An 18996-nucleotide genomic window follows, 5' to 3' on the forward strand; every position below is an offset into this window, starting at 1 on the left:
TGTCTTGTGAGGACTTTGTGTAAAACCTTCACTTTTAAAGACAGGGAGAAGGGCCCCACTAGTCAATTGAAAATCTTTTGCCAACAAAGGTAGATGAGATTACAGTGTACATCGTGGGGACCTGACGTTTACCATGTAAAAATATAAGAAAATAAGCAGTTTCATACCTCGTTACAGAAAGTAGACTCATGCTGTGATGCTGTGCCTCCAGAGGCACCATCTGACTCCAGACGATTACTTCCTGCTTCCATTTCATTTTTTGTCATCTGAAATAGACAAAACAATTACCAATAAACACATTTTGCTAGTTCAAGCCTGCATTCAATATACTGTAAAATAAGGAGAGATCACAGAACAGAAAACAGGAAAAGAATGCTGATAACACTAGATCACTTCTGTTTTACTCCAAATAACCCCTGCCACACCACAATAAATTTAATAATGAGCTTTCCATGATCCTTGACCCAGCTGAAGAGGAGGTTGCTACAAGTTACAAGGCAAGGGTTGCAAGATTGGAAACACAAAGATGGCACAGGGTGGACACTGAATGCACTTTTGCAAAATGTTGCATGGTAGCTTTACAGAATCGAGGTCTAAAGCCAATGGCTCAGCAGCCCAAGAGCAGTAAACAGACAGCAGTGAAAGAGCTTGCTACTGTAGATGCTGGTCCCAAAAAAGGGAATGTAAACAATGGATCTGTAATACTGACGTGACACTGAGTGAAATGGAGCTGTGGAAGAGCAACAGTGACACAGAAAAAGCAAGAAGAAAACTTCAGTGCAGCAGTGTTAAGGAAAGAGCTGGAGGAAATGAGATTAGCATTAGCAGACTCAGAGCACAGTGAAGCTGCAGTGTTACAGCTGATGAGTGGTATGAGTGAGATGAGATGGCATGCAGGAGCATCACAGACACCTTAGAATGGAAGAAACTGGAGTAAAAAAATAGCATTAGTGAAACATGGAGTAAAGCTGGTATACATGATTGCTTGGTACTTTCTCTAAGCGGCAAGATGAGATATTCCTCAGCACCATTAATGAGACACTAGAAAAGAAGTAGCTGGAGTAAATTCAATTAGGATAAGTAACCGTACAATGTAACTGAGGTACAGCATCACATCTGTATCACTGTTGAGTTGTTAGAGAAGAGAGCATTTTACAGCTCTGCTGAGGAGAATCTGAAAAAGACCATTATAGTATACAAACGAGAAATATATGACATGAACAGCACAGAGAAGGCATCTTGTAACAGTACTGAGATAACCCTGGTAAAGGAGTAAATGAAGTTAGGTTTAGAAAACGAACAGCAAATGGTGCAGCATCATGAGATGGATGGGTCAGCCGAGCATAGTCTGCATGAGAGAAGCTCAACAGGTTAGCAAATGCACAGTGTGATCAAGGAATAGCATCTCAGAGATGTCATGGTTGAAGGCGATGAGGTAGATGTGCATAGTCCACATGAAAAAAGCAGAAGGGATTAATACATGCAAAGCAGGTTTATGGAGCAGCAGCGCATAAATTTCATAACTGAGGTATATGAACAGACATGCACTCTCAGCCTGACATGCACCAGCAGCCTATTAATGACGTCAGTGCCGCTCCGCCACAACAGTGTTTTTGTGAGTTTTATGAGTAAAAACAGCGAAACGCGTACTGCTGGGCAGCAGGAGTTACACTGAATATATAATGACGTTGCCATACTGATAATAGGTAATTAAATATGGAAACTTTCAAAATAAGCCTACCACAGCAATAAGACATGAATGTCGGGTTTATTCACAGAAAAGACAAACAGGCTGCTGCTGAAACTCATGAAAGCCATGCTGACAATTAGAACCGGTCATCAAAAACTGTAATATTGATTAAAACTTATTAAGGATTCTAGGAGCTAATGACAACGTACAGTCACCATAGTACTGATTACTTTTGCTGTCTCATCAACGTCGTCACAACCTCCTAGAAAGTTGTCAGACAACGTTCATACCTTTCTGAAAAATTACATTACAATGTTATGACAATGTAAAGAGCACCAAGCAGACGACGCTGTGGGCATTGAAAACAGTAGGTTGTCAAAGTGTAATTGTGTTTTGCAGGGCTGTTAGGAATAAAACCTGACGGTTTGGCTTCCTAATGGGAATTGGCTTGATGGTTGCCGTTAGAGACCATTAGGAAATAATCAAACATATGTGGAATCAGTCCCAGAACACCTGATTAAACGATCGGAATCCTTCACACTGTGATATTAACCCATCAGAAAACACAGAATACCATTAGCCACTACTGAAAACCACCAGAAACCAACAGACACTTTTAATGCGTTCTATGATTTTTATTCAACAGGGAGGTGCATTAAATGTCACTCTCTAGCCATGTTATGGATGAAAAATGGATTAAGTGATGATATCGCTAAATAACAGCAGCCAAAAGTTAATGTGCCATTGGGCTGTTTCAGCCATTGGCAGAGAGCACATGACGTGATTGGGGCTGAGACTGCATCTGTCTGAGAGCGCATGTCTGCAGCCAGACTCTCCTGATACTGGTTGACTACTTTACACATTGTGCAGACTTAGCATTACCTGTGTGAACATGCTTGAATTTTAGCAGTTTGCTTACCTGGACGCCAAAAGCAGATTTGTGCTGTAAATGCTTGGTGCAATGCTGATCATCTCCAGAGGCACCTTCTGACTCCAGATGATTGTTGTCTGCTTCCATCCCACTTTTTGTCACCTGAAATGGACACAACAGTCATTATTAAACACAAAAATAAGAGGGAAATCCTGTTATGGAAACAGCATGCAACATGTTAGCAGTACCATACTGTAACTGATTGGAATTGTTCTGATCATCTCTAGATAGTCTGCATAAACTCAAATTAACAGTATCCTTTAATTTCAAGCTTCCATTTACATTATGGATATGATATCTTAGAAATATATTCACTATTTGGTATTTAATTATCCACAACTGGTACAAGAAGTAACATTCTTACCTCACTCCTCCAGGGACAATCACCATCTCCATAATTATACGTAATCTCCTCTCCAGGTGTTATGTCTCTTAAAGCAAAAAGGCACAAATGTGGCCTTCCCTCCACAATGATTCTCTTCATTTTACAGTTGGGGTTAATGTGGTCGTCATTAACCAGTCTTCCAAGTGTGCCATCATCCTTGCAGCATCAATGCTGAATTTGAACAAACAGAAGAGTTATTTAGTGACAAAAAGTAATATTTTAGTTGTATAGTTGTAAAATTTAAAAATGTAATGAAAGCAAACAATACACTATTTTCAGTTATTTCACTTAATAATAGTGTCATTATCATTTTGCTCATATTAATATATTATCATTGTTAGACTATTCACAGTTTCCTTCTACCTCTTAAGTAACTGTGCTCAATATGCGTCTACAGGCAGGGGTGATTATGCATTTTGAGTTAAGGAACATGACATTTTGTTAAATAGAAATAGTAGTGAACTAAAGAAAGACTACAAAGCACAATATGTACGCCATACATAAACAGATTAGAAAATGTGGAAAACAGAGCTGGATAACGGAAATTATACTAAATTTAAAGATGATGCGAACTAAATCCACGTGTGGCTCAGGATCAGGAGGGTCAAGAGGTCATGATCTTAACCAATAACTTTAGAATTACGACCAGCACCTCGCTGGTTCTGATGCGGTGGCCCTTTAAAATCGCGTCAGGGGAAAGTTGCTATACATTTACCGAAAAAGACAACACGACTGAATAAGGCGCATTATAAAAGCTAGCCAGGTCGCTGTTCTGATAAAACACACGTCATCATTAGATGTGATTAAAAACGGAGGGGGGGGGGTCGATCACAGTAAATGGCCAACGCGTCTGTAAACAAAACGACGACGCTGCCAAACACCTCGGCGCTGATCACAGATGAATGTTAGATCTTTAAAGGTTTAAATATGAATGAGTCGCAGTAATAAAGCGTTTATAGCCCATCTAACACCAGCCTCCCGTCCCCATCTCCGCTCAGCGCGGCTCTGAGCGCCGCGGCCGAAACCTCCCCACCTTTAACCCCGCAGGCCGAGAGAGAAGAAGGGAAGAGTTACTCACGTCCAGAGCTTTCCGTGCCAGATGAAGTCGAACAGGAACGCTTTCACGGCGCTGTGATAAACCCGCTGTCTTCTCCGACTCTCCTCCGCACTGATCAGGTCTCCTCTGTACTCCAGCACGAACTCTCCTCTCGCGAAGTTCGTCACGGCAAACACTCCCCTGCCTTAATCAGCAACCACAGACCGCGCTAACACGACCTTCTCTGTGTCGAGGTTCAGTCAAAGCTGATCTACCTGCTCTGCTCACCTTTAAACGAACCAATGTACTTCACATCCAGCCCCGCTCTGTCGCGGCCGGCGGTGATGTGGAAAACAGCGTCGTTTGTCGGGCTCTTCCTCCTCATTACCAAGCTTTCACCCTTAAACACTTCACCAGCTTCTCTACGGAAGACGCGTTAAACATTCATAGGCATCGTAGCGCGAACTGTCTCGATAAACGGGCTGATACAGGGAGGCAGGTTAAGGCCTTAAATGCCCCGTCAGGGCTGAGCTAACAGGCTAGAACAGCCAGCTAACTAGCGCTAGCTAATTAACGAGAACACGGCACTACTGAAACTAAAATCTTAAATTTACAGCACTATTAAGGTTTATATTCGAGCACAGTTTATTAATTAAACATGTAGTCGCTGAAAACATTCCGTCTGATGGTGAAAGTTCACTCACAGAGCTCTCAGGCGCTGGGCTAGCTCGGCACAGTCACTTCGGACTGGGAAACTGCAGCACTGATCAAGGTGATACCTCATTGGCTCACAGTTCCACTGATTGCTTCCCGTTTCAACCAATCAGAGTTCAGCATTGCTGTACCACGTGATCAAGTGTGCGTCCGCAGTTGTTTTTACAGTCTTTGGCCACAGGGGGCGTGTACACACTTTGAGCAGTTCCCCCTAAGCACTCGCACACTTTTTGTCGAGATTGTGTTCATCTTGGGGACTTCCGAGATTTTAAGGGGGGAGGTTCAGCCCAACGAAATAGACATGCTACAATGGTTAACTTTGTGGGGACTCGATTTTTGGTCCCCACGATGACACACGTCCCCACTTTATTGGTGTGCTTACTGGCTGAAGTCCCCATATTATAAGGTTTACAAACACACACACACACACACACACACACACACATCATCTAAACCGCTTACGCTTCTGTGTCGCGGTGGGTGCTGGAGCCTATCCCAGCTGTCGTTGGGCAGAAGGCAGGATACACCCTGGACAGGTCCCCAGTCCATCGCAGGGCAAACAGACAGACATATACATTTTGATGTTAACACGTTGCAGGAAATTACTTTAAGATGTTAGTGGAAATTAGCATTGTTGTTGCGGTTGTAATTTGGTCATCAAAATCTTCATTTTAATGTTGTACACTTTTTTGTACCGCTTTCACAGGTCACAGTTTTAAGGTAGAACCATGAAATTTTGCAGGATGGTAGAGCCCATATGGGAATAATGCACTTGTGTTTTTGGGACTGATGGCATGGTTTCCGTACTGTATTGATTAAACACTTTTTTTGCTGTAAAAAATGAACGGTGAAATGTTGAGAAACTTCAAATCTAACTGCCAAAAATGTCACAAAAGATATTTCTCACACTAACTTTCATAGACATTTCATACAGCCTGACTTACATACTAGCAACTATGGGATACCATACGATCCAGCAATACCTTAACAACCTCCTAAATACCATAGCAACAGCCCAGCAACACCTTAGCAAATGCCTCAGTTTTTATAGCAATGGCTGAGCAACACTTTAGCAACCACCTGGTGATACCATAGCAGTGGCCTAGCAATACCTTAGCAACCACCTAGGAGTACAGGAATGGGTTTGTTAAGCCCACTTAAAGTTAGTTTAAAAACATTCCCCTTCTGGTTATAACTTAAATATTTTATTGAAAACGTGTGTATTAATTCACATTTTATGTTGTCACTGTTTTCTAAAACCAGTAAGCCACTTGAGACCATATGTGCAGTAATTTTATCACAGGTATAGGTGCACATACTCTACATATCTACAGACCTATAGGTCTCAGATATAACATATTCTTCTCTTCACAGAAATTTGATGCAGAGCTGTTCAAAATCGCTATGCCATGCATCTGTGCCATTGCCGGTGCCATCCCTCCAGACTATGTAGATGCGAGTTATTCTGTGACAGAGAAGAAAGCCACTGTTGATGCTGAGGGCAACTTTGATCCCAGACCTGTGGAGACCACCAAGTGAGTACTGGCATGGAGAAGCAACTCTGTTAACTTCATTGTGTGAACATGTGGGAAGGAACTTAAGAAGCTTTCCAGGATAAAAAGAGTAGGATTCATAAACTAACTGCTTGGCTTTTCACAGCACCATCATCCCAGAGAAACTGGATGCCTTCATTAACAAATATGCAGAACACACTCACGATAAGTGGGCTTTTGAGAAGGTTAGTCTAAACTTCTCTCACAAACATCAATTATTTTCCAAAATATTTCTGATAATTAGGAAAGTTTTAGTGGTATTTCATTCAAAACCATTTTCTTTTAGATCCAGAACAATTGGACATACGGAGAAACGCTGGATGAGAATGCCAAGACACATCCCATGCTTCGGCCATACAAGACATTTTCTGAGAAGGTCTGAACATACATACATTAAGCTCATCACTACTCAGATACTGCAGTTAGCAAGGTCTAGTGACTTGATTGATGACTTGTTTTATATTAAAAAAGCTGCCCTCCTCTGTCCCTCAGGATAAAGAGATCTATCGCTGGCCCATTAAAGAGTCTGTTAAGGCAATGCTGGCTTGGGAGTGGACTATAGAGAAGGCCCGAGATGAAGGAGAGAAGGTAGAGAAGGCTGCTACCACTGCCACCAGGAAAATCTCCCAAACTGCTCAGGTAATACTGGGATGAAAAGGATAGACCCAGAGAGTGAGGAAGCAACATGGGGCTTCAAATATATTGTTTGAACCTAAACCCAAAATTGCGTATCTCTGTTTCCCCAAAGGCTACATATGATCCCAGTCAAGGATACTCTCCCCAGCCAGTGGACCTAACTACCATGGCTCTGTCCAGAGAATTGCAGGTATGGTATGAGATGGAATATATGTTGAATATTTATTCGAGTAGTTTTATGCTTTACTGTAACTTCCCCCTTTTGATTCTTACATGTTTTCATCTCTAGTCAATGGCAGAGCAACTGGCTGAGAATTACCACAACACCTGGGGCCGGAAGAAGAAGATGGAGCTTCAAGCCAAAGGTGATGCCTAAATTCTGTTAATTTAACAAATTACAGCACTACTTAACATTTATTCTACCTCTATCATTTCGTTGCTGTCCAAAGAAAAACATGTATCTCCAATTTTGTCAATTTTTAGTTTTCTGCATCATTTGAACATGGTCCTTTACATCAGCTAAAAATGTCATGATGGATGGATCAATAGAAATGCTCCAAAATGACTTGAAATAAAATCTCTTCACACTGACTTACATTAAAAGTGAAGAACGTTTTGCCTTCACCTGTAAAGTGAAGGCTAACTACATATCGCTGCTGTTGGAAGAAAACCTCATATCTCCATTTTTTCTCAGTTTTTGACATAATTTAAAAAAGCCTGTTGCTCTTTACATTGTTTGTAAATTTTATGATGAATGGACAAAAAAAAAAGCCCAAAATTACTTGGAAAAAAGTCTGGAAAAGTCTTGGAAAAATGTCTCCTGCCACAGCTCTTCTTAATATAAAAGTTAATCAAAATAATATCATTAATAAGTCACAGACATTTATTTTTGATACTTAAGTAGTTTTACACAAAGTCATTTTTGTACTCTACTCAAGTAGAAACGTCTGCTTTTACTCAAGTAATATTTTACCAAGAGTATTTCTATTTTACTCAAGAGCACAATTTTTGTATGGGAATATGAATGTTCATACATATAGAAAAAAAGTTTCGAATCAAAATCTTCCATAGCACAAATTATGTACAAGAACAGATGTGCATAAATGCATCCCATGAAATTAAATATGTCAGGACATATGAGGAAAGCAAGTAAAGAACCTCTTATTAAGTCAGTGAAAGTAGTATTTGAACAGTAATGTGTTACACTGCTTTGTTACAGAAAAAAGGTAACCACATTACTGTAATGTGTTTTTGTAACATATTACCCCCAACACTGTTGAACTCTGATCTTCTGCTGCCCAACATGGCAATTAGAAAGATCAGCAAAGCATGTTTTGCAATTAGCATACACAAGTCACCAAGTGCAGAATGTATTAGTTCCTGTTTTCTCATAGCTTTACTCTTGTTAAAATCAAGTCAGTTTGCAGCAGCCCACTCATAACTCAATTTCTCATAAATAATTTGAGACATCCTATGAATCGGAATAAGAACAGATTATTCACAGAAGTTGTAAAAAGTATATTGGTCAAATGTTAACATGCACTGTTCATTACTGAATGCTATATGTGTCGTGATAGGTGGCGGTACCCATCCTCTGCTTGTTCCTTATGACACTCTGACGGCTAAGGAGAAAGCCAGAGACAGGGAAAAAGCCCAAGACCTGCTTAAATTCCTCCAGTTTGAGGGATACGCTGTCACCAGGTATAAAACTCACTAATTGTTATGAAATTTGTGATTAATCCTATCGAACGAGTGTCTTTCTGGCGAAACATTTTGAGATTTTGGTGATGACACAAGCTTGTTTAAATCTGCTGCCAGAGGAGTTACAGCACATGCATTACATTAATGCATTTCCAGAATGACTTACAGTGTAATGATTTTACAGAGGTATGGCATATTGTGCTTGCCTGGGTGTAGCATCAAATTCCAGCCTATACATAAAGGGCAATGATATGTCCCCCATACGCTACACCATCCTCATCCACCAACTGCACGTTGGCTGCATTAAACGTATTAGTGTGTAGAGTTGGTGCTTTCTATATGCTACCATGTTTTCTATCACTATATAAAAGCTGCACAAGGCTTTTTTCATTCCTGGAACCACTGTGATTGATTTTTCTGAGTGTATGTGCAACCTCATTCAGAGCGCAGTTCTTATTGTTTAATCAGAGTAACAATAAATCCAACTGGTGTCTGATTTATATTTCTATTCCTGTGTTTTCTTGTTCAGAAAGGTGGTAAATGAAAATAAATAAATAAAAATCTATACATTTTTGGCTTTTTAGATCACATTTTTTAAATATCAAATAAACGCAATGAGAAAATACATTAACAGAGAAGAGCAGATTAATTTAAGAAATTAAAATAGAAATAGCCTTGTTTTCGTGTCTGCCTTAAAAGGTAAATGTGACCCTTAATTATAATAACACTTCTTTGCATTGGCTTACTTATCTTAATTTTTACTCTTTCTTTTTGTTTCTTTTTTAATATTTCTCTTCTGACTCTCTCTTGTGCTTTGTGCAGGGGTCTGAAGGACATGGAGCAGGAGATTTCTTCCATCGAGAAGCGTTTTGCTTATGGTTTCCTACAGAAGCTGCTGAAGTGGATGGAAATTGCTCAGGAGTTCATTGCTCATCTTGGTATAGATATAAAGCTATTTTTGCAATACTCAGATAACGACAAATATAATAGTCTTACTCTTGAACAGAAATGACACCTAGTATGATAACTGATTTGTGCGTTTGTGTGTGACTACAGAGGCTGTTGTGAGCAGCGGTAGAGTTGAGAAATCCCCTCATGAGCAGGAGATTAAATTTTTTGCCAAGGTGAGAAAACCTCAGCCCTCATCTATGCATTTAAAAGTGCACTTAGCACCCAGTATTAAACTCTGAGTGTTGTTTTTTCATGCTTTTTTTCATGATTTTTCATCCATAGATCCTGTTGCCTCTGGTAAACCAGTACTTTAAGAACCACTGTCTCTACTTTCTGTCCACTCCTGCCAAAGTGCTGGGCAGTGGTGGCCATGCCTCCAACAAGGAGAAAGAGATGATTGCCAGGTAATCAATGCTTCAAATATCAGATACCCTGTATATAGTTACATAAAACTTACAAATATGGTCCAAATATGGTCCAAATAATTTGAATACTCATGCCCTCATTCCTGCTTTCCATGATAAAACAGGGCAAACTAGCCAAATAACTCGATAAAATAAGTAAAGGCAACTAACTAAAATGAACTGAAATTAAAACCGTTATTTGGTTAATGAAGTGATAATTCTAGTTAATGCTGTATTTGAATGAGAGTGCTACAATCACAGCTTCCATAGCTAATACATTGTTGCACCCTAATGTGTATATTTTGAACTGCAGAAACAAAAATCCTCAAAATGATGCTTAATTATGAGCATAAATATTATTTTTAATAATATTTTAAGGGTGATTTTGAGGACGAGTATTCAAATACTCATTTAGAAATACCAGCAAGTGTTCCAAGCCTGTAAAATGTTGCAATGAACGCTATATATGTTTATTTTCCAAATTACTGTTCTTGAAGCTACATTAAGGATATGGATTTAGTGGTATTTCATGTGATTTTTAAAGTTCTTAGCCATTTATGTGACAGATTTGTTGTGTTTAAATGCTGCGTTCTTTCTGCTCCTTGTATTCCCTTCTGCCTGTGGTACTTTGTGTTCCATCTCTCCGCAGTTTCCCTTTTCAGTGTCTCCCCATTGTTTTACTCTCATTTCTGGACCACATTGATTTTCCCCTTCTGTTCTCCTTACCTGAACTTCACCCTCTCTTTTTCCCTCCATCCCTACCTCCCCCTTTTTCCTTTTCCCTTGCTCTCTCTCTCTCTCTCTCTCTCTCTCTCTCTCTCTCTTTCTCTCTCTCTTCCTGCCTCAGTATCTTCTGTAAGTTGGCTGCTCTAGTGAGGCACAGAGTTTCCCTCTTTGGTAAGAACCTGCATAAGAGGCTGATGTTACATCGCTTTGCCTCTCAGCTCTGTTCTGTGTTATTAATAAACCCTTACTGTGTTCCATTCATACAAGCTTCTATTCTATTTGCTTTTACTTCTTTAGTGCTCTGTTTCTGTCTTTTACTAATGCATTTCGTCCTTCTTCTCCTCCCTCTCTCTCTTGCTCTCTCTCTCTCTCGCTCACACACACACACACACACACACACACACGGCATTTCTCTCTGAGTGCTTCTGCTATAATTTGCTGTGCTCTGCTTAAATGTTTGTGACTCACCCTGTTCAGCATTATGCTGACTTGAAAATAAAGTGAACGATTTTATTATGTACTTTTTCTACAAAATGCTCCTATAAGAAAAATGCACACAGAGCAATAAACAACAGCTGTACAATTCCATTGCAATTTTTAGCATGTGCTTTCTCATTGCAATCATTGTGACTGTATTCATGGTATATCAGCTACTTTAAAGCCAAGTTGTCATTTTACAAGGCCAATTTTTCAATAATCATAAGGCCTTTGCACACGTAGCACTAGAGCTGAACAATTTTTATCTTGAAATCAAAATTTGAAAGAGTGCAATTTTCAATTTGCAAGAGCTGCAATTTTAGTTATCATGGATTATTCAATGTTTTAAGAGGGGAATTTTTACCCTATAACGCAGAGCTTGTGAAGTGGCAATCTGGCGGTACATTTAGCCTCAAGTCTCAAAAAACTCAACCAGTAAATTAATTTAAACATGCCTATAACTGATCAGTTGGGTCACAGCAACAGAAGCAGCCTAAATGATTAGTCTGTCTTCTGCTTTGTTACTGATGGTATTAGCATCTCCAAAAGCAGAAGTGTCCGATGCAAGATGCTCTTGTGTTCCCTTCTCATTTATTTAATTTATTATTCTCATTTATTATGTGTTTGTTATATTATAATGGTGGTGATTTTTGACTAATGAAAAATAACTCATAACACTACCCTCCCAACTACTGCCCCCCCCTCCCAAGAGAAAAATATTAAACTACACTAATCTTTCTTTTAAAAAGAAAAGTGGTACCATGACATGATGGTGCCGGGTACAATCCTATGATCCAGTAGTGACTCCAGTCCATGGTGTGTGTGTTGTGTGCAGGAACTGATGCTTCAGCTGTAGTAAACTGTCTCCACATCCTGTCCCGTTCACTGGATGCCAGGTAATTTAAAAACTTTCTCTTAGAAAGCCATTACATACTACAACCCATTTCTCTTTCTTTCAGCATGTGTTTGTGTTCTCCTACCTCCATGACCCAGCGGTTCTCAGTCCCAGACCACTGCACATCTGATTCAACTTACTATGAAATTAGCAAGCCTCTCATGAGTTGAGTCAGATATGTTGGTGGAGGGGAAACACAAAGTGAGCAGTGTATTCAGTCCCTAGAACTGAGACATAGACACCTGGCCTAACCTCATTACTCTGTACAGGACTGTGATGAAATCCGGCCCGGAGATCGTAAAGGCTGGCTTGCGCTCCTTCTTTGAGAGTGCTGCTGATGACATTGAGAAGATGGTTGAGAACCTCAAACTGGGCAAAGTATCCACCAAAAATCAGGTTAGATGTCAGAAGAGTGCCGTTGTGTATTAGTTGCTGTCACACTATCAAGTCAGGACCACTCTAATTCTTCATTGCTGTCTTCTCCAAAGGTTAAAGGGGTGTCTCAGAACATTAACTACACCACTGTTGCCCTGCTGCCAGTGCTTACTTCACTTTTCGACCACATTGCCCAGCATCAGTTTGGAGATGATGTGATCTGTAAGTTATTTGTATAGTTTTCTAACATTTTTGGTTGTTTATTTGTATGACCCAACAGTTTCAAGCTCATTGAAAGCTGTATTTCACACGAATGTGTTCTCTTTCTATCAGTGGATGACTTGCAGATATCCTGCTATCGCCTCATGTGCAGTATTTACTCTGTGGGCACAGTTAAGACCCCTCATGCTGAAAAGTAAGTTAAAACTAACTTAGCTTTTACTTCATAATGCCAAGATTCTGCCTATATGTTATAGATGCTAGGGGTGAACAGTATAACAATGTTTATTGTTACTGTGATCAACTATATCACAATATGCTTTTCTGAGCATGTTGAACCTATCACTGGTACTTAAACTCAATGCTGTGAGTCTGAAAGGAAGAAGCTGTGAAGAAGCCATTGCTGAGCTGTTACTTTGATTGTGAGAAACAGAAAATGCAACCAATTTCTAAGACTGAACTTTGGAAGTGTGGAAAATTACTTGTTTGAAAAATTGAAAGTTCTGTGTCATTTTCTGTTAAGTATATGCTTTTTTTGCTGCTGAAAAAGAATAAATAACTTGTACTTAATGGCTGTTTTTACTGGAAATTAAACAAACAAAGGATGAGCTGTGTGAATTTTTAAATGCAGTACTAATAGTTTTTTTTGTCTGTATGAAATTATCAAATCTCTGGAAAAAACTAATAAATATTGCAATGCATATTGTGTATTGTGACAATATTTTGCAGAATTATGATGTTAAATTTTTGCGATATCGGCCACTTCAAATAGACACTAATGTAATGAGTCCATTATACATGGACATAGTGGTGTAAAGCCTGTGCATATTGTGAGAAATCATATTTTGTTTAATAATAATGTATGCTGTCTATAGACTAAGGCCTGCTCTTGGAGAGTGTCTGGCTCATTTGGCTGCTGCTATGCCTGTGGCATTTCTGGAACCCATCCTCAATGAGTTCAATGCATACTCAGTCTATACAACCAAAACACCAAGAGAAAGAGCTAGTGAGTATCATCTCCTCTTTGTTTTAATGTACTTTTGCAAACTGTGCGCATAAAACATACTTTTGGTAACTTAAAAAGCTCCATATGTGTAGCTAAAGCTGTGTGAGTACTGTACTGTATATCTATTAAGAGTTCTTCTCCCCTTTGTTCTTTAGTCTTGGGTCTGCCCAGTCAGGTGCAGGAGTTGTGCCTGGACATCCCTGAGCTGGACGTGCTGATGAAGGAGATCGGGGACCTGGCAGAGTCCGGAGCCCGCTACACTGAGATGCCCCATGTGATTGAAATAACCCTGCCCATGCTGTGTAACTACCTCCCCCGCTGGTGGGAGAGGGGGCCGGAGAGCTTCCCTGAACAAGAAGAACAGCTGTGCACAGATGTTACCTCTGAACACCTCAACCAGCTGCTGGGCAGCATCATGAAGATAGTGGTCAATAACCTGGGCATTGACGAGGCCTCCTGGATGAAGAGATTGGCTGGTTAGTAGGCGATTAAAAATTAGTCACATTAATCACTGGCACAGCATGTTTCTAGAAGCTTTCTAAGAGTGATTCTGCAAGTTGCTATTGTTTTCGTAGCATAAAATGATTTGTAATGCAGTTGAGGTCTGGCATGCTGACTGATACTTTTCATTGGCTTCCTTGCATTGCGTACCAGCTACCTTGTTCCGAAAAACGTTCCCTTTATGAAGGAGATTTAAAATAACATTGCACATGAGCTCTACAGTGACCATCTTCATCCTCTACCTCTCTCTTTACTTCAGTGTTCGCCCAGCCTATTGTGAGTAGGGCCAAGCCAGAAATGCTAAAGTCTCACTTCATCCCCACCATGGAGAAGCTGAAGAAGCGATCAGGCAAGGTGGTTGCTGAGGAGGAGCAGCTGCGCATGGAGGGGAAGACTGAGGTGGACAGTGAAGGCGGAACAATTCGGGATGAGTTTGCTGTGCTATGCCGAGACCTTTACGCCCTCTACCCATTGCTCATCCGCTACGTGGACAACAACAGGTGCTGAAGCCACAGGGCATAAGGGAATTAGAGTCTATACAACCTACTACAACTACAGATGTTTAGGAAGCTGGTGCTTATAAAACAGGATTCCAAGCATAGTCGGATGTAAAAAATACATCACTACATCTGCTGTAAACATGCTTACTCAGATTCCAAAGTGGTGACGTAGTAGTCATCAGAGTGAGATTTTCCAGTTGAAAGACTAGGAGGGCTCCCTTTTGGTAACGCATCTTGAAGATGGAAGGAACTTGGAACTGCTTTGGGGTGGATTTTTGGGGACTGGCTGTTCTGAAGTTTATTTTTTTCTTCTTTTTTAAATAGCTGGTGAAAGCAGGAGAAAACAAATGTTACTGCTTGAAAGCCAATATTTTATTGCAACAGTATAGCTGTAGTAGCTGTTTTCAAATCTTAACTACAATGGAAAGAAGGGATGAATAGATCACCCCAGTGACAGAAGTAATTCGTCAATGAGAAGGACAACAAACTTAAAGCTAAAATTAGAAAGATTATCTAGATTATCTGCCTTACCTCAGTTTGGCTTCTTTTCTCTGGCTAAAAGGGGAAAACTTCCATTTTTTGCCACGTAAAGATAGAACTGCTTTTTCCTTTTCAGTTTTGTTTGCCAGCCGGGGTAACTGTTCACACTGCTAACTCAAATGTATTAATTATCCTGTAGTTCAGCTGGGCTAGCAGTCAGGGTTGGTTGACACCTCAGAGATTCCCAATGGCTGAATGACATATAGGCATAATGCATACTGGGTAGAGAGGGAATGAAAACATAAAAAACATATAAAATTTCATTGTACAGTGTTGTGCTATCGAATACTGTATAACACAACAATAAAAATAGTAAACTTTAGTTTAGGCCTGAATCCTCCTCTTAAAATTTCCCATCTGCAGTTTTCACTATAGCACTGTAAGCTTAAGCTGGCAATAGACTGCAGTATTAACAGGTACAGTATGCTCTCTGTGAGTGGGTGACATGAAGATATTACTTCATATCTTTGCGTTTGAAGGGCGAGGTGGTTGACTAGCCCTGATCCTGATGCTGAAGACCTCTTCAGGATGGTGGGAGAAGTTTTCATCTTCTGGTCCAAATCTCATGTGAGTGTACCTGCTTTGCCGTTGGTGTATACATTATCTTATTACAAACCAGTCCTTTCTGTTTTTAAGTGCCACTCTGCTCTGTTCTCCAGAACTTCAAGCGTGAGGAGCAGAACTTTGTGGTGATGAATGAGATTAATAACATGTCCTTCCTCACAGCTGACAGCAAGAGCAAGATGAGCAAGGTGAGGTCTGCAGTGACATGTAGAACGCACACTACCCTGAGCTCAAATCCGATTCAGTTAGTAAAAAAGGATGCTATGTCTAATACATTTCTAATTGTCTGTCCAATTAAATCACGTTTTGTTGATTTTCTAAGAAAAAATAAGTTGATACATCCTCTACAGAAAACAAACTTTATTGCTGGGTTTAACAAATTGGAAAAAAAAAATGAAAATTATGAATGTAAATAATAAAATGTGCTGTAACTTTTGCACAGGCTGCATTTTATGTTTTATATATATTTTTTTTTCCCAATATGTCAAATTCAGCAATTAAACAAGTGCTTTAAAATGTGTGTCTCTGTAGAGAATGTGTTAACTTATTTTCACCTATTAATTTGTTGAGCTTAACATATTGGACATATTGGAAAGGAAAAAAAAAACAACAAAATGGTATAACGTGCAATAACATTTGCATAAGCCACATTTCATGTTTTATTTTTTCCTAATATGTTAAAACTTTGTTCTCTATAGAGAATGGGTTAACTTATTTTCACTTAGAAAATCAACAGAACATGTGATTTGAATAGGTGTGGCCAAACATTTGCAGATGACTATAGGCCTGTGCCAGTGACGGTTACCAGAGTTACTACAGTAAGAGCCCCTAGTGACAAAAAAATTTATGTGACTTGTGCATATTATAACTTTTACTGAACTGTACTTTTATTATTTATTTTATATATTATTCTACTATTGTTGTTTCTGTTGAAATCCATGTAAAATAACCTTTGTTGAAATAAAAATCAGTAATAAGAAATAAAAAATAAAACAGTGAAAAAATACTCCCAAAGTCTGCATCAACCTGGTTTAATCGTTAGTCTCGACGTTTACCCGAACAAGACAACGCCATTACAGGCACAGGCCTAGTCTGATATATTCAGCTAAAATGTGATAATGTGATATTTTTTGTTTTTGTTTCAGCTTCTTATGAAAAATAGCAGATAAATAGTTGTTTGTTAGCACTTTCTGTTTTCATCATCTGCTTGCTGTACTTTATGTAGCAGAGTCTCTCTCCTCTTCATGCGGTTTGGTCATCTGTGGGGCAGCGGTTTTTTGCTGCTTCTGTTGTGTTTTTTTTTTATTATTGTTGTTTTGTCTGACCCTCCTGTGAGGGTGGGTTTGTTGGCCGGATGAGCAGGGCTGTGGATACACTGGAGCAAGGATGTTAACAGTGCTGTTTCTCTCTGTGTTCTGTCCTGGTGTGGATGCTGGGTTCTCTAGGCTGGGGACGGAGAGGTTAGACCACGTTTCTGCACGACAAGGCTGTGCTGATCGCATGGCACCACACTGCCGAGGCTTTCCATCAAACACCCACGCACACTGGCACACTGACACATACTGACACATATACAGCAACATTCAGTGTCCCATTTAATAAAGTGTAGCAGTTAAGTTCACCATGTCATGTGATCTGCTTTAATCGTTCCTATGCTTTATTATCTAGTCACTCACTTTAAGCCCCATTCGCTGCCAGTGTGTGTGATGTTGCTTTGTAAGGTGTTTGATGAAAGCTCTCAGTTCTAGTTAGCAGGATCAGGTTCATGGCACTCTGTTCAGCTGCCGTTTTGCTGCTGGTTCTGAGTCCCATTGCCTTCCGTAGAGTTTGATGGGTTTGCCATTTGCTGGATCATGTTTTGCTGCAAGTCAATACAGAGTCCCTTTTCTCTCTTCCTTTTTCTCTTTTTTCTTTCTTTTACTGCTCTTTTTCTTGTTTGTTGTTGACTGTTTTTGAGGTTGTGGTGGTGAAGCTCCCTCACAGGGGGCCCCTTTAATCCCCTCTTCTCTTTAGCTGTGCTCATATAAATACATCCTCTCTCATTATTCATCTCTTCATAGTATTTAGGAAAATGGATGTACTGCATCATGGATAATGTTTTTTTTGTAGGGGGACATTGCTTTCATGGATTTAATCACATTTCCCAGCTCCTACTGACTCCCCTCCATTCTAATTCAATTAAACCCTTGAACTTAAAGAGAAACTCCCTTCCCTGTGGTTCATTTACTCAGAATACATATTCATATCTATGAACTTACACGATGATGTCACCCGACTCACATGTCCAGTCACTGAAAACATCCTTATGGGTGTGTACCAGTTGTAAGATCTGTTAAGATAAGGCCTTAGAATAATGCCTCCACTCCTGTGCTGTAGGATGGTCATTACTGCAGTCTCACCTGTTATCTACTCAGCAATGGTTCCCTCTTTGCCTAACATGCAAGGGCACAAGCACACATTTGCACATGCACTATTTCTCTCTCACTTCCACACACAGGCCAGAGGGAACTCTTATGGCAGCAGATAACAAGACAGTAATGCAATCCTGCGGCTGCAGCAGTGGAATGCATGCATGTGGACGCGTGAGAGCTGAGGGGTGATAGAGGAGGCCCCTTAGCCTGGTGCTGGTTTCTCGTGTGCTGTGCTGGTTTTTAGTGACCTACGTCACATTACTAACAACAGGACTGCATTGCGTGTGCATAGACAGGTCTCTCACTACACCAACACTGCCCCCTACCTGTTATCCTACACCTAACACTCACCGACAGAATTAGTGTGAATCTGTAGATTTCAGAGATTGAGTGTAATGTTTGCCTTCTACGCATGATTTCTCCCCTGGCAACATGAGAACCCCACTCCCTTTGTTGTACAGTAGATCAGTTAAGCTTAAATAATTTACCCACAACTCAAATTTCCCTACTTATTTTTTTTAATAACACATACTTTAACTCTTCAGCCAATATATTAATACTGTAACACATAATTTAGCAGTTCATACAAACAATAGCCATTCAATGGCAGAACAAGGAAAGGTAACATAATAACATAGAGATTGTTTCTCTCTTCAGGTAAGTATGCAGTACCCACACTCACTGGCCAGTTCATCAGGTACACCTACCTTGTATCTACACTCATTGTCCATTTTATCAGGTCCACTTACCATATAGGTGGATACTGTAGTCCTACAATTAC

The 18996-nt window shown here is 39.9% G+C and overlaps 1 protein-coding gene and 1 long non-coding RNA gene across 8 annotated transcripts in view; one reads left to right on the forward strand and one right to left on the reverse strand.

Moving 5' to 3' along the window:
- LOC118817771 (ryanodine receptor 1-like) overlaps positions 1-18996 on the forward strand; it is a 125265-nt gene that overhangs the window by 67005 nt on the left and 39264 nt on the right. For all 7 annotated transcript variants that reach the window (XM_036584685.1, XM_036584688.1, XM_036584687.1 and 4 more), the window contains exons 52-72: positions 6131-6291; positions 6416-6494; positions 6596-6685; positions 6802-6948; positions 7058-7135; positions 7235-7310; positions 8523-8646; positions 9469-9584; positions 9703-9770; positions 9880-10001; positions 10849-10898; positions 12040-12100; positions 12369-12495; positions 12588-12696; positions 12808-12889; positions 13569-13699; positions 13855-14175; positions 14460-14700; positions 15720-15807; positions 15900-15992; positions 17250-17264. In XM_036584685.1, coding sequence (XP_036440578.1) covers positions 6131-6291; positions 6416-6494; positions 6596-6685; positions 6802-6948; positions 7058-7135; positions 7235-7310; positions 8523-8646; positions 9469-9584; positions 9703-9770; positions 9880-10001; positions 10849-10898; positions 12040-12100; positions 12369-12495; positions 12588-12696; positions 12808-12889; positions 13569-13699; positions 13855-14175; positions 14460-14700; positions 15720-15807; positions 15900-15992; positions 17250-17264 — 2379 coding nt within the window. The remainder of the gene's footprint in view (positions 1-6130; positions 6292-6415; positions 6495-6595; positions 6686-6801; positions 6949-7057; positions 7136-7234; positions 7311-8522; positions 8647-9468; positions 9585-9702; positions 9771-9879; positions 10002-10848; positions 10899-12039; positions 12101-12368; positions 12496-12587; positions 12697-12807; positions 12890-13568; positions 13700-13854; positions 14176-14459; positions 14701-15719; positions 15808-15899; positions 15993-17249; positions 17265-18996) is intronic.
- Positions 2710-4540, reverse strand: LOC118817773. Its single transcript, XR_005008050.1, has 3 exons — positions 4085-4540; positions 2986-3177; positions 2710-2723 (listed from the first exon to the last, which is right to left on the reverse strand). It is a non-coding gene; the product is annotated as an uncharacterized LOC118817773 (long non-coding RNA).

This window comes from Colossoma macropomum, unplaced genomic scaffold, assembly GCF_904425465.1.
Source record: "Colossoma macropomum unplaced genomic scaffold, Colossoma_macropomum, whole genome shotgun sequence".
NCBI classification, from domain to species: Eukaryota; Metazoa; Chordata; class Actinopteri; order Characiformes; family Serrasalmidae; genus Colossoma; species Colossoma macropomum.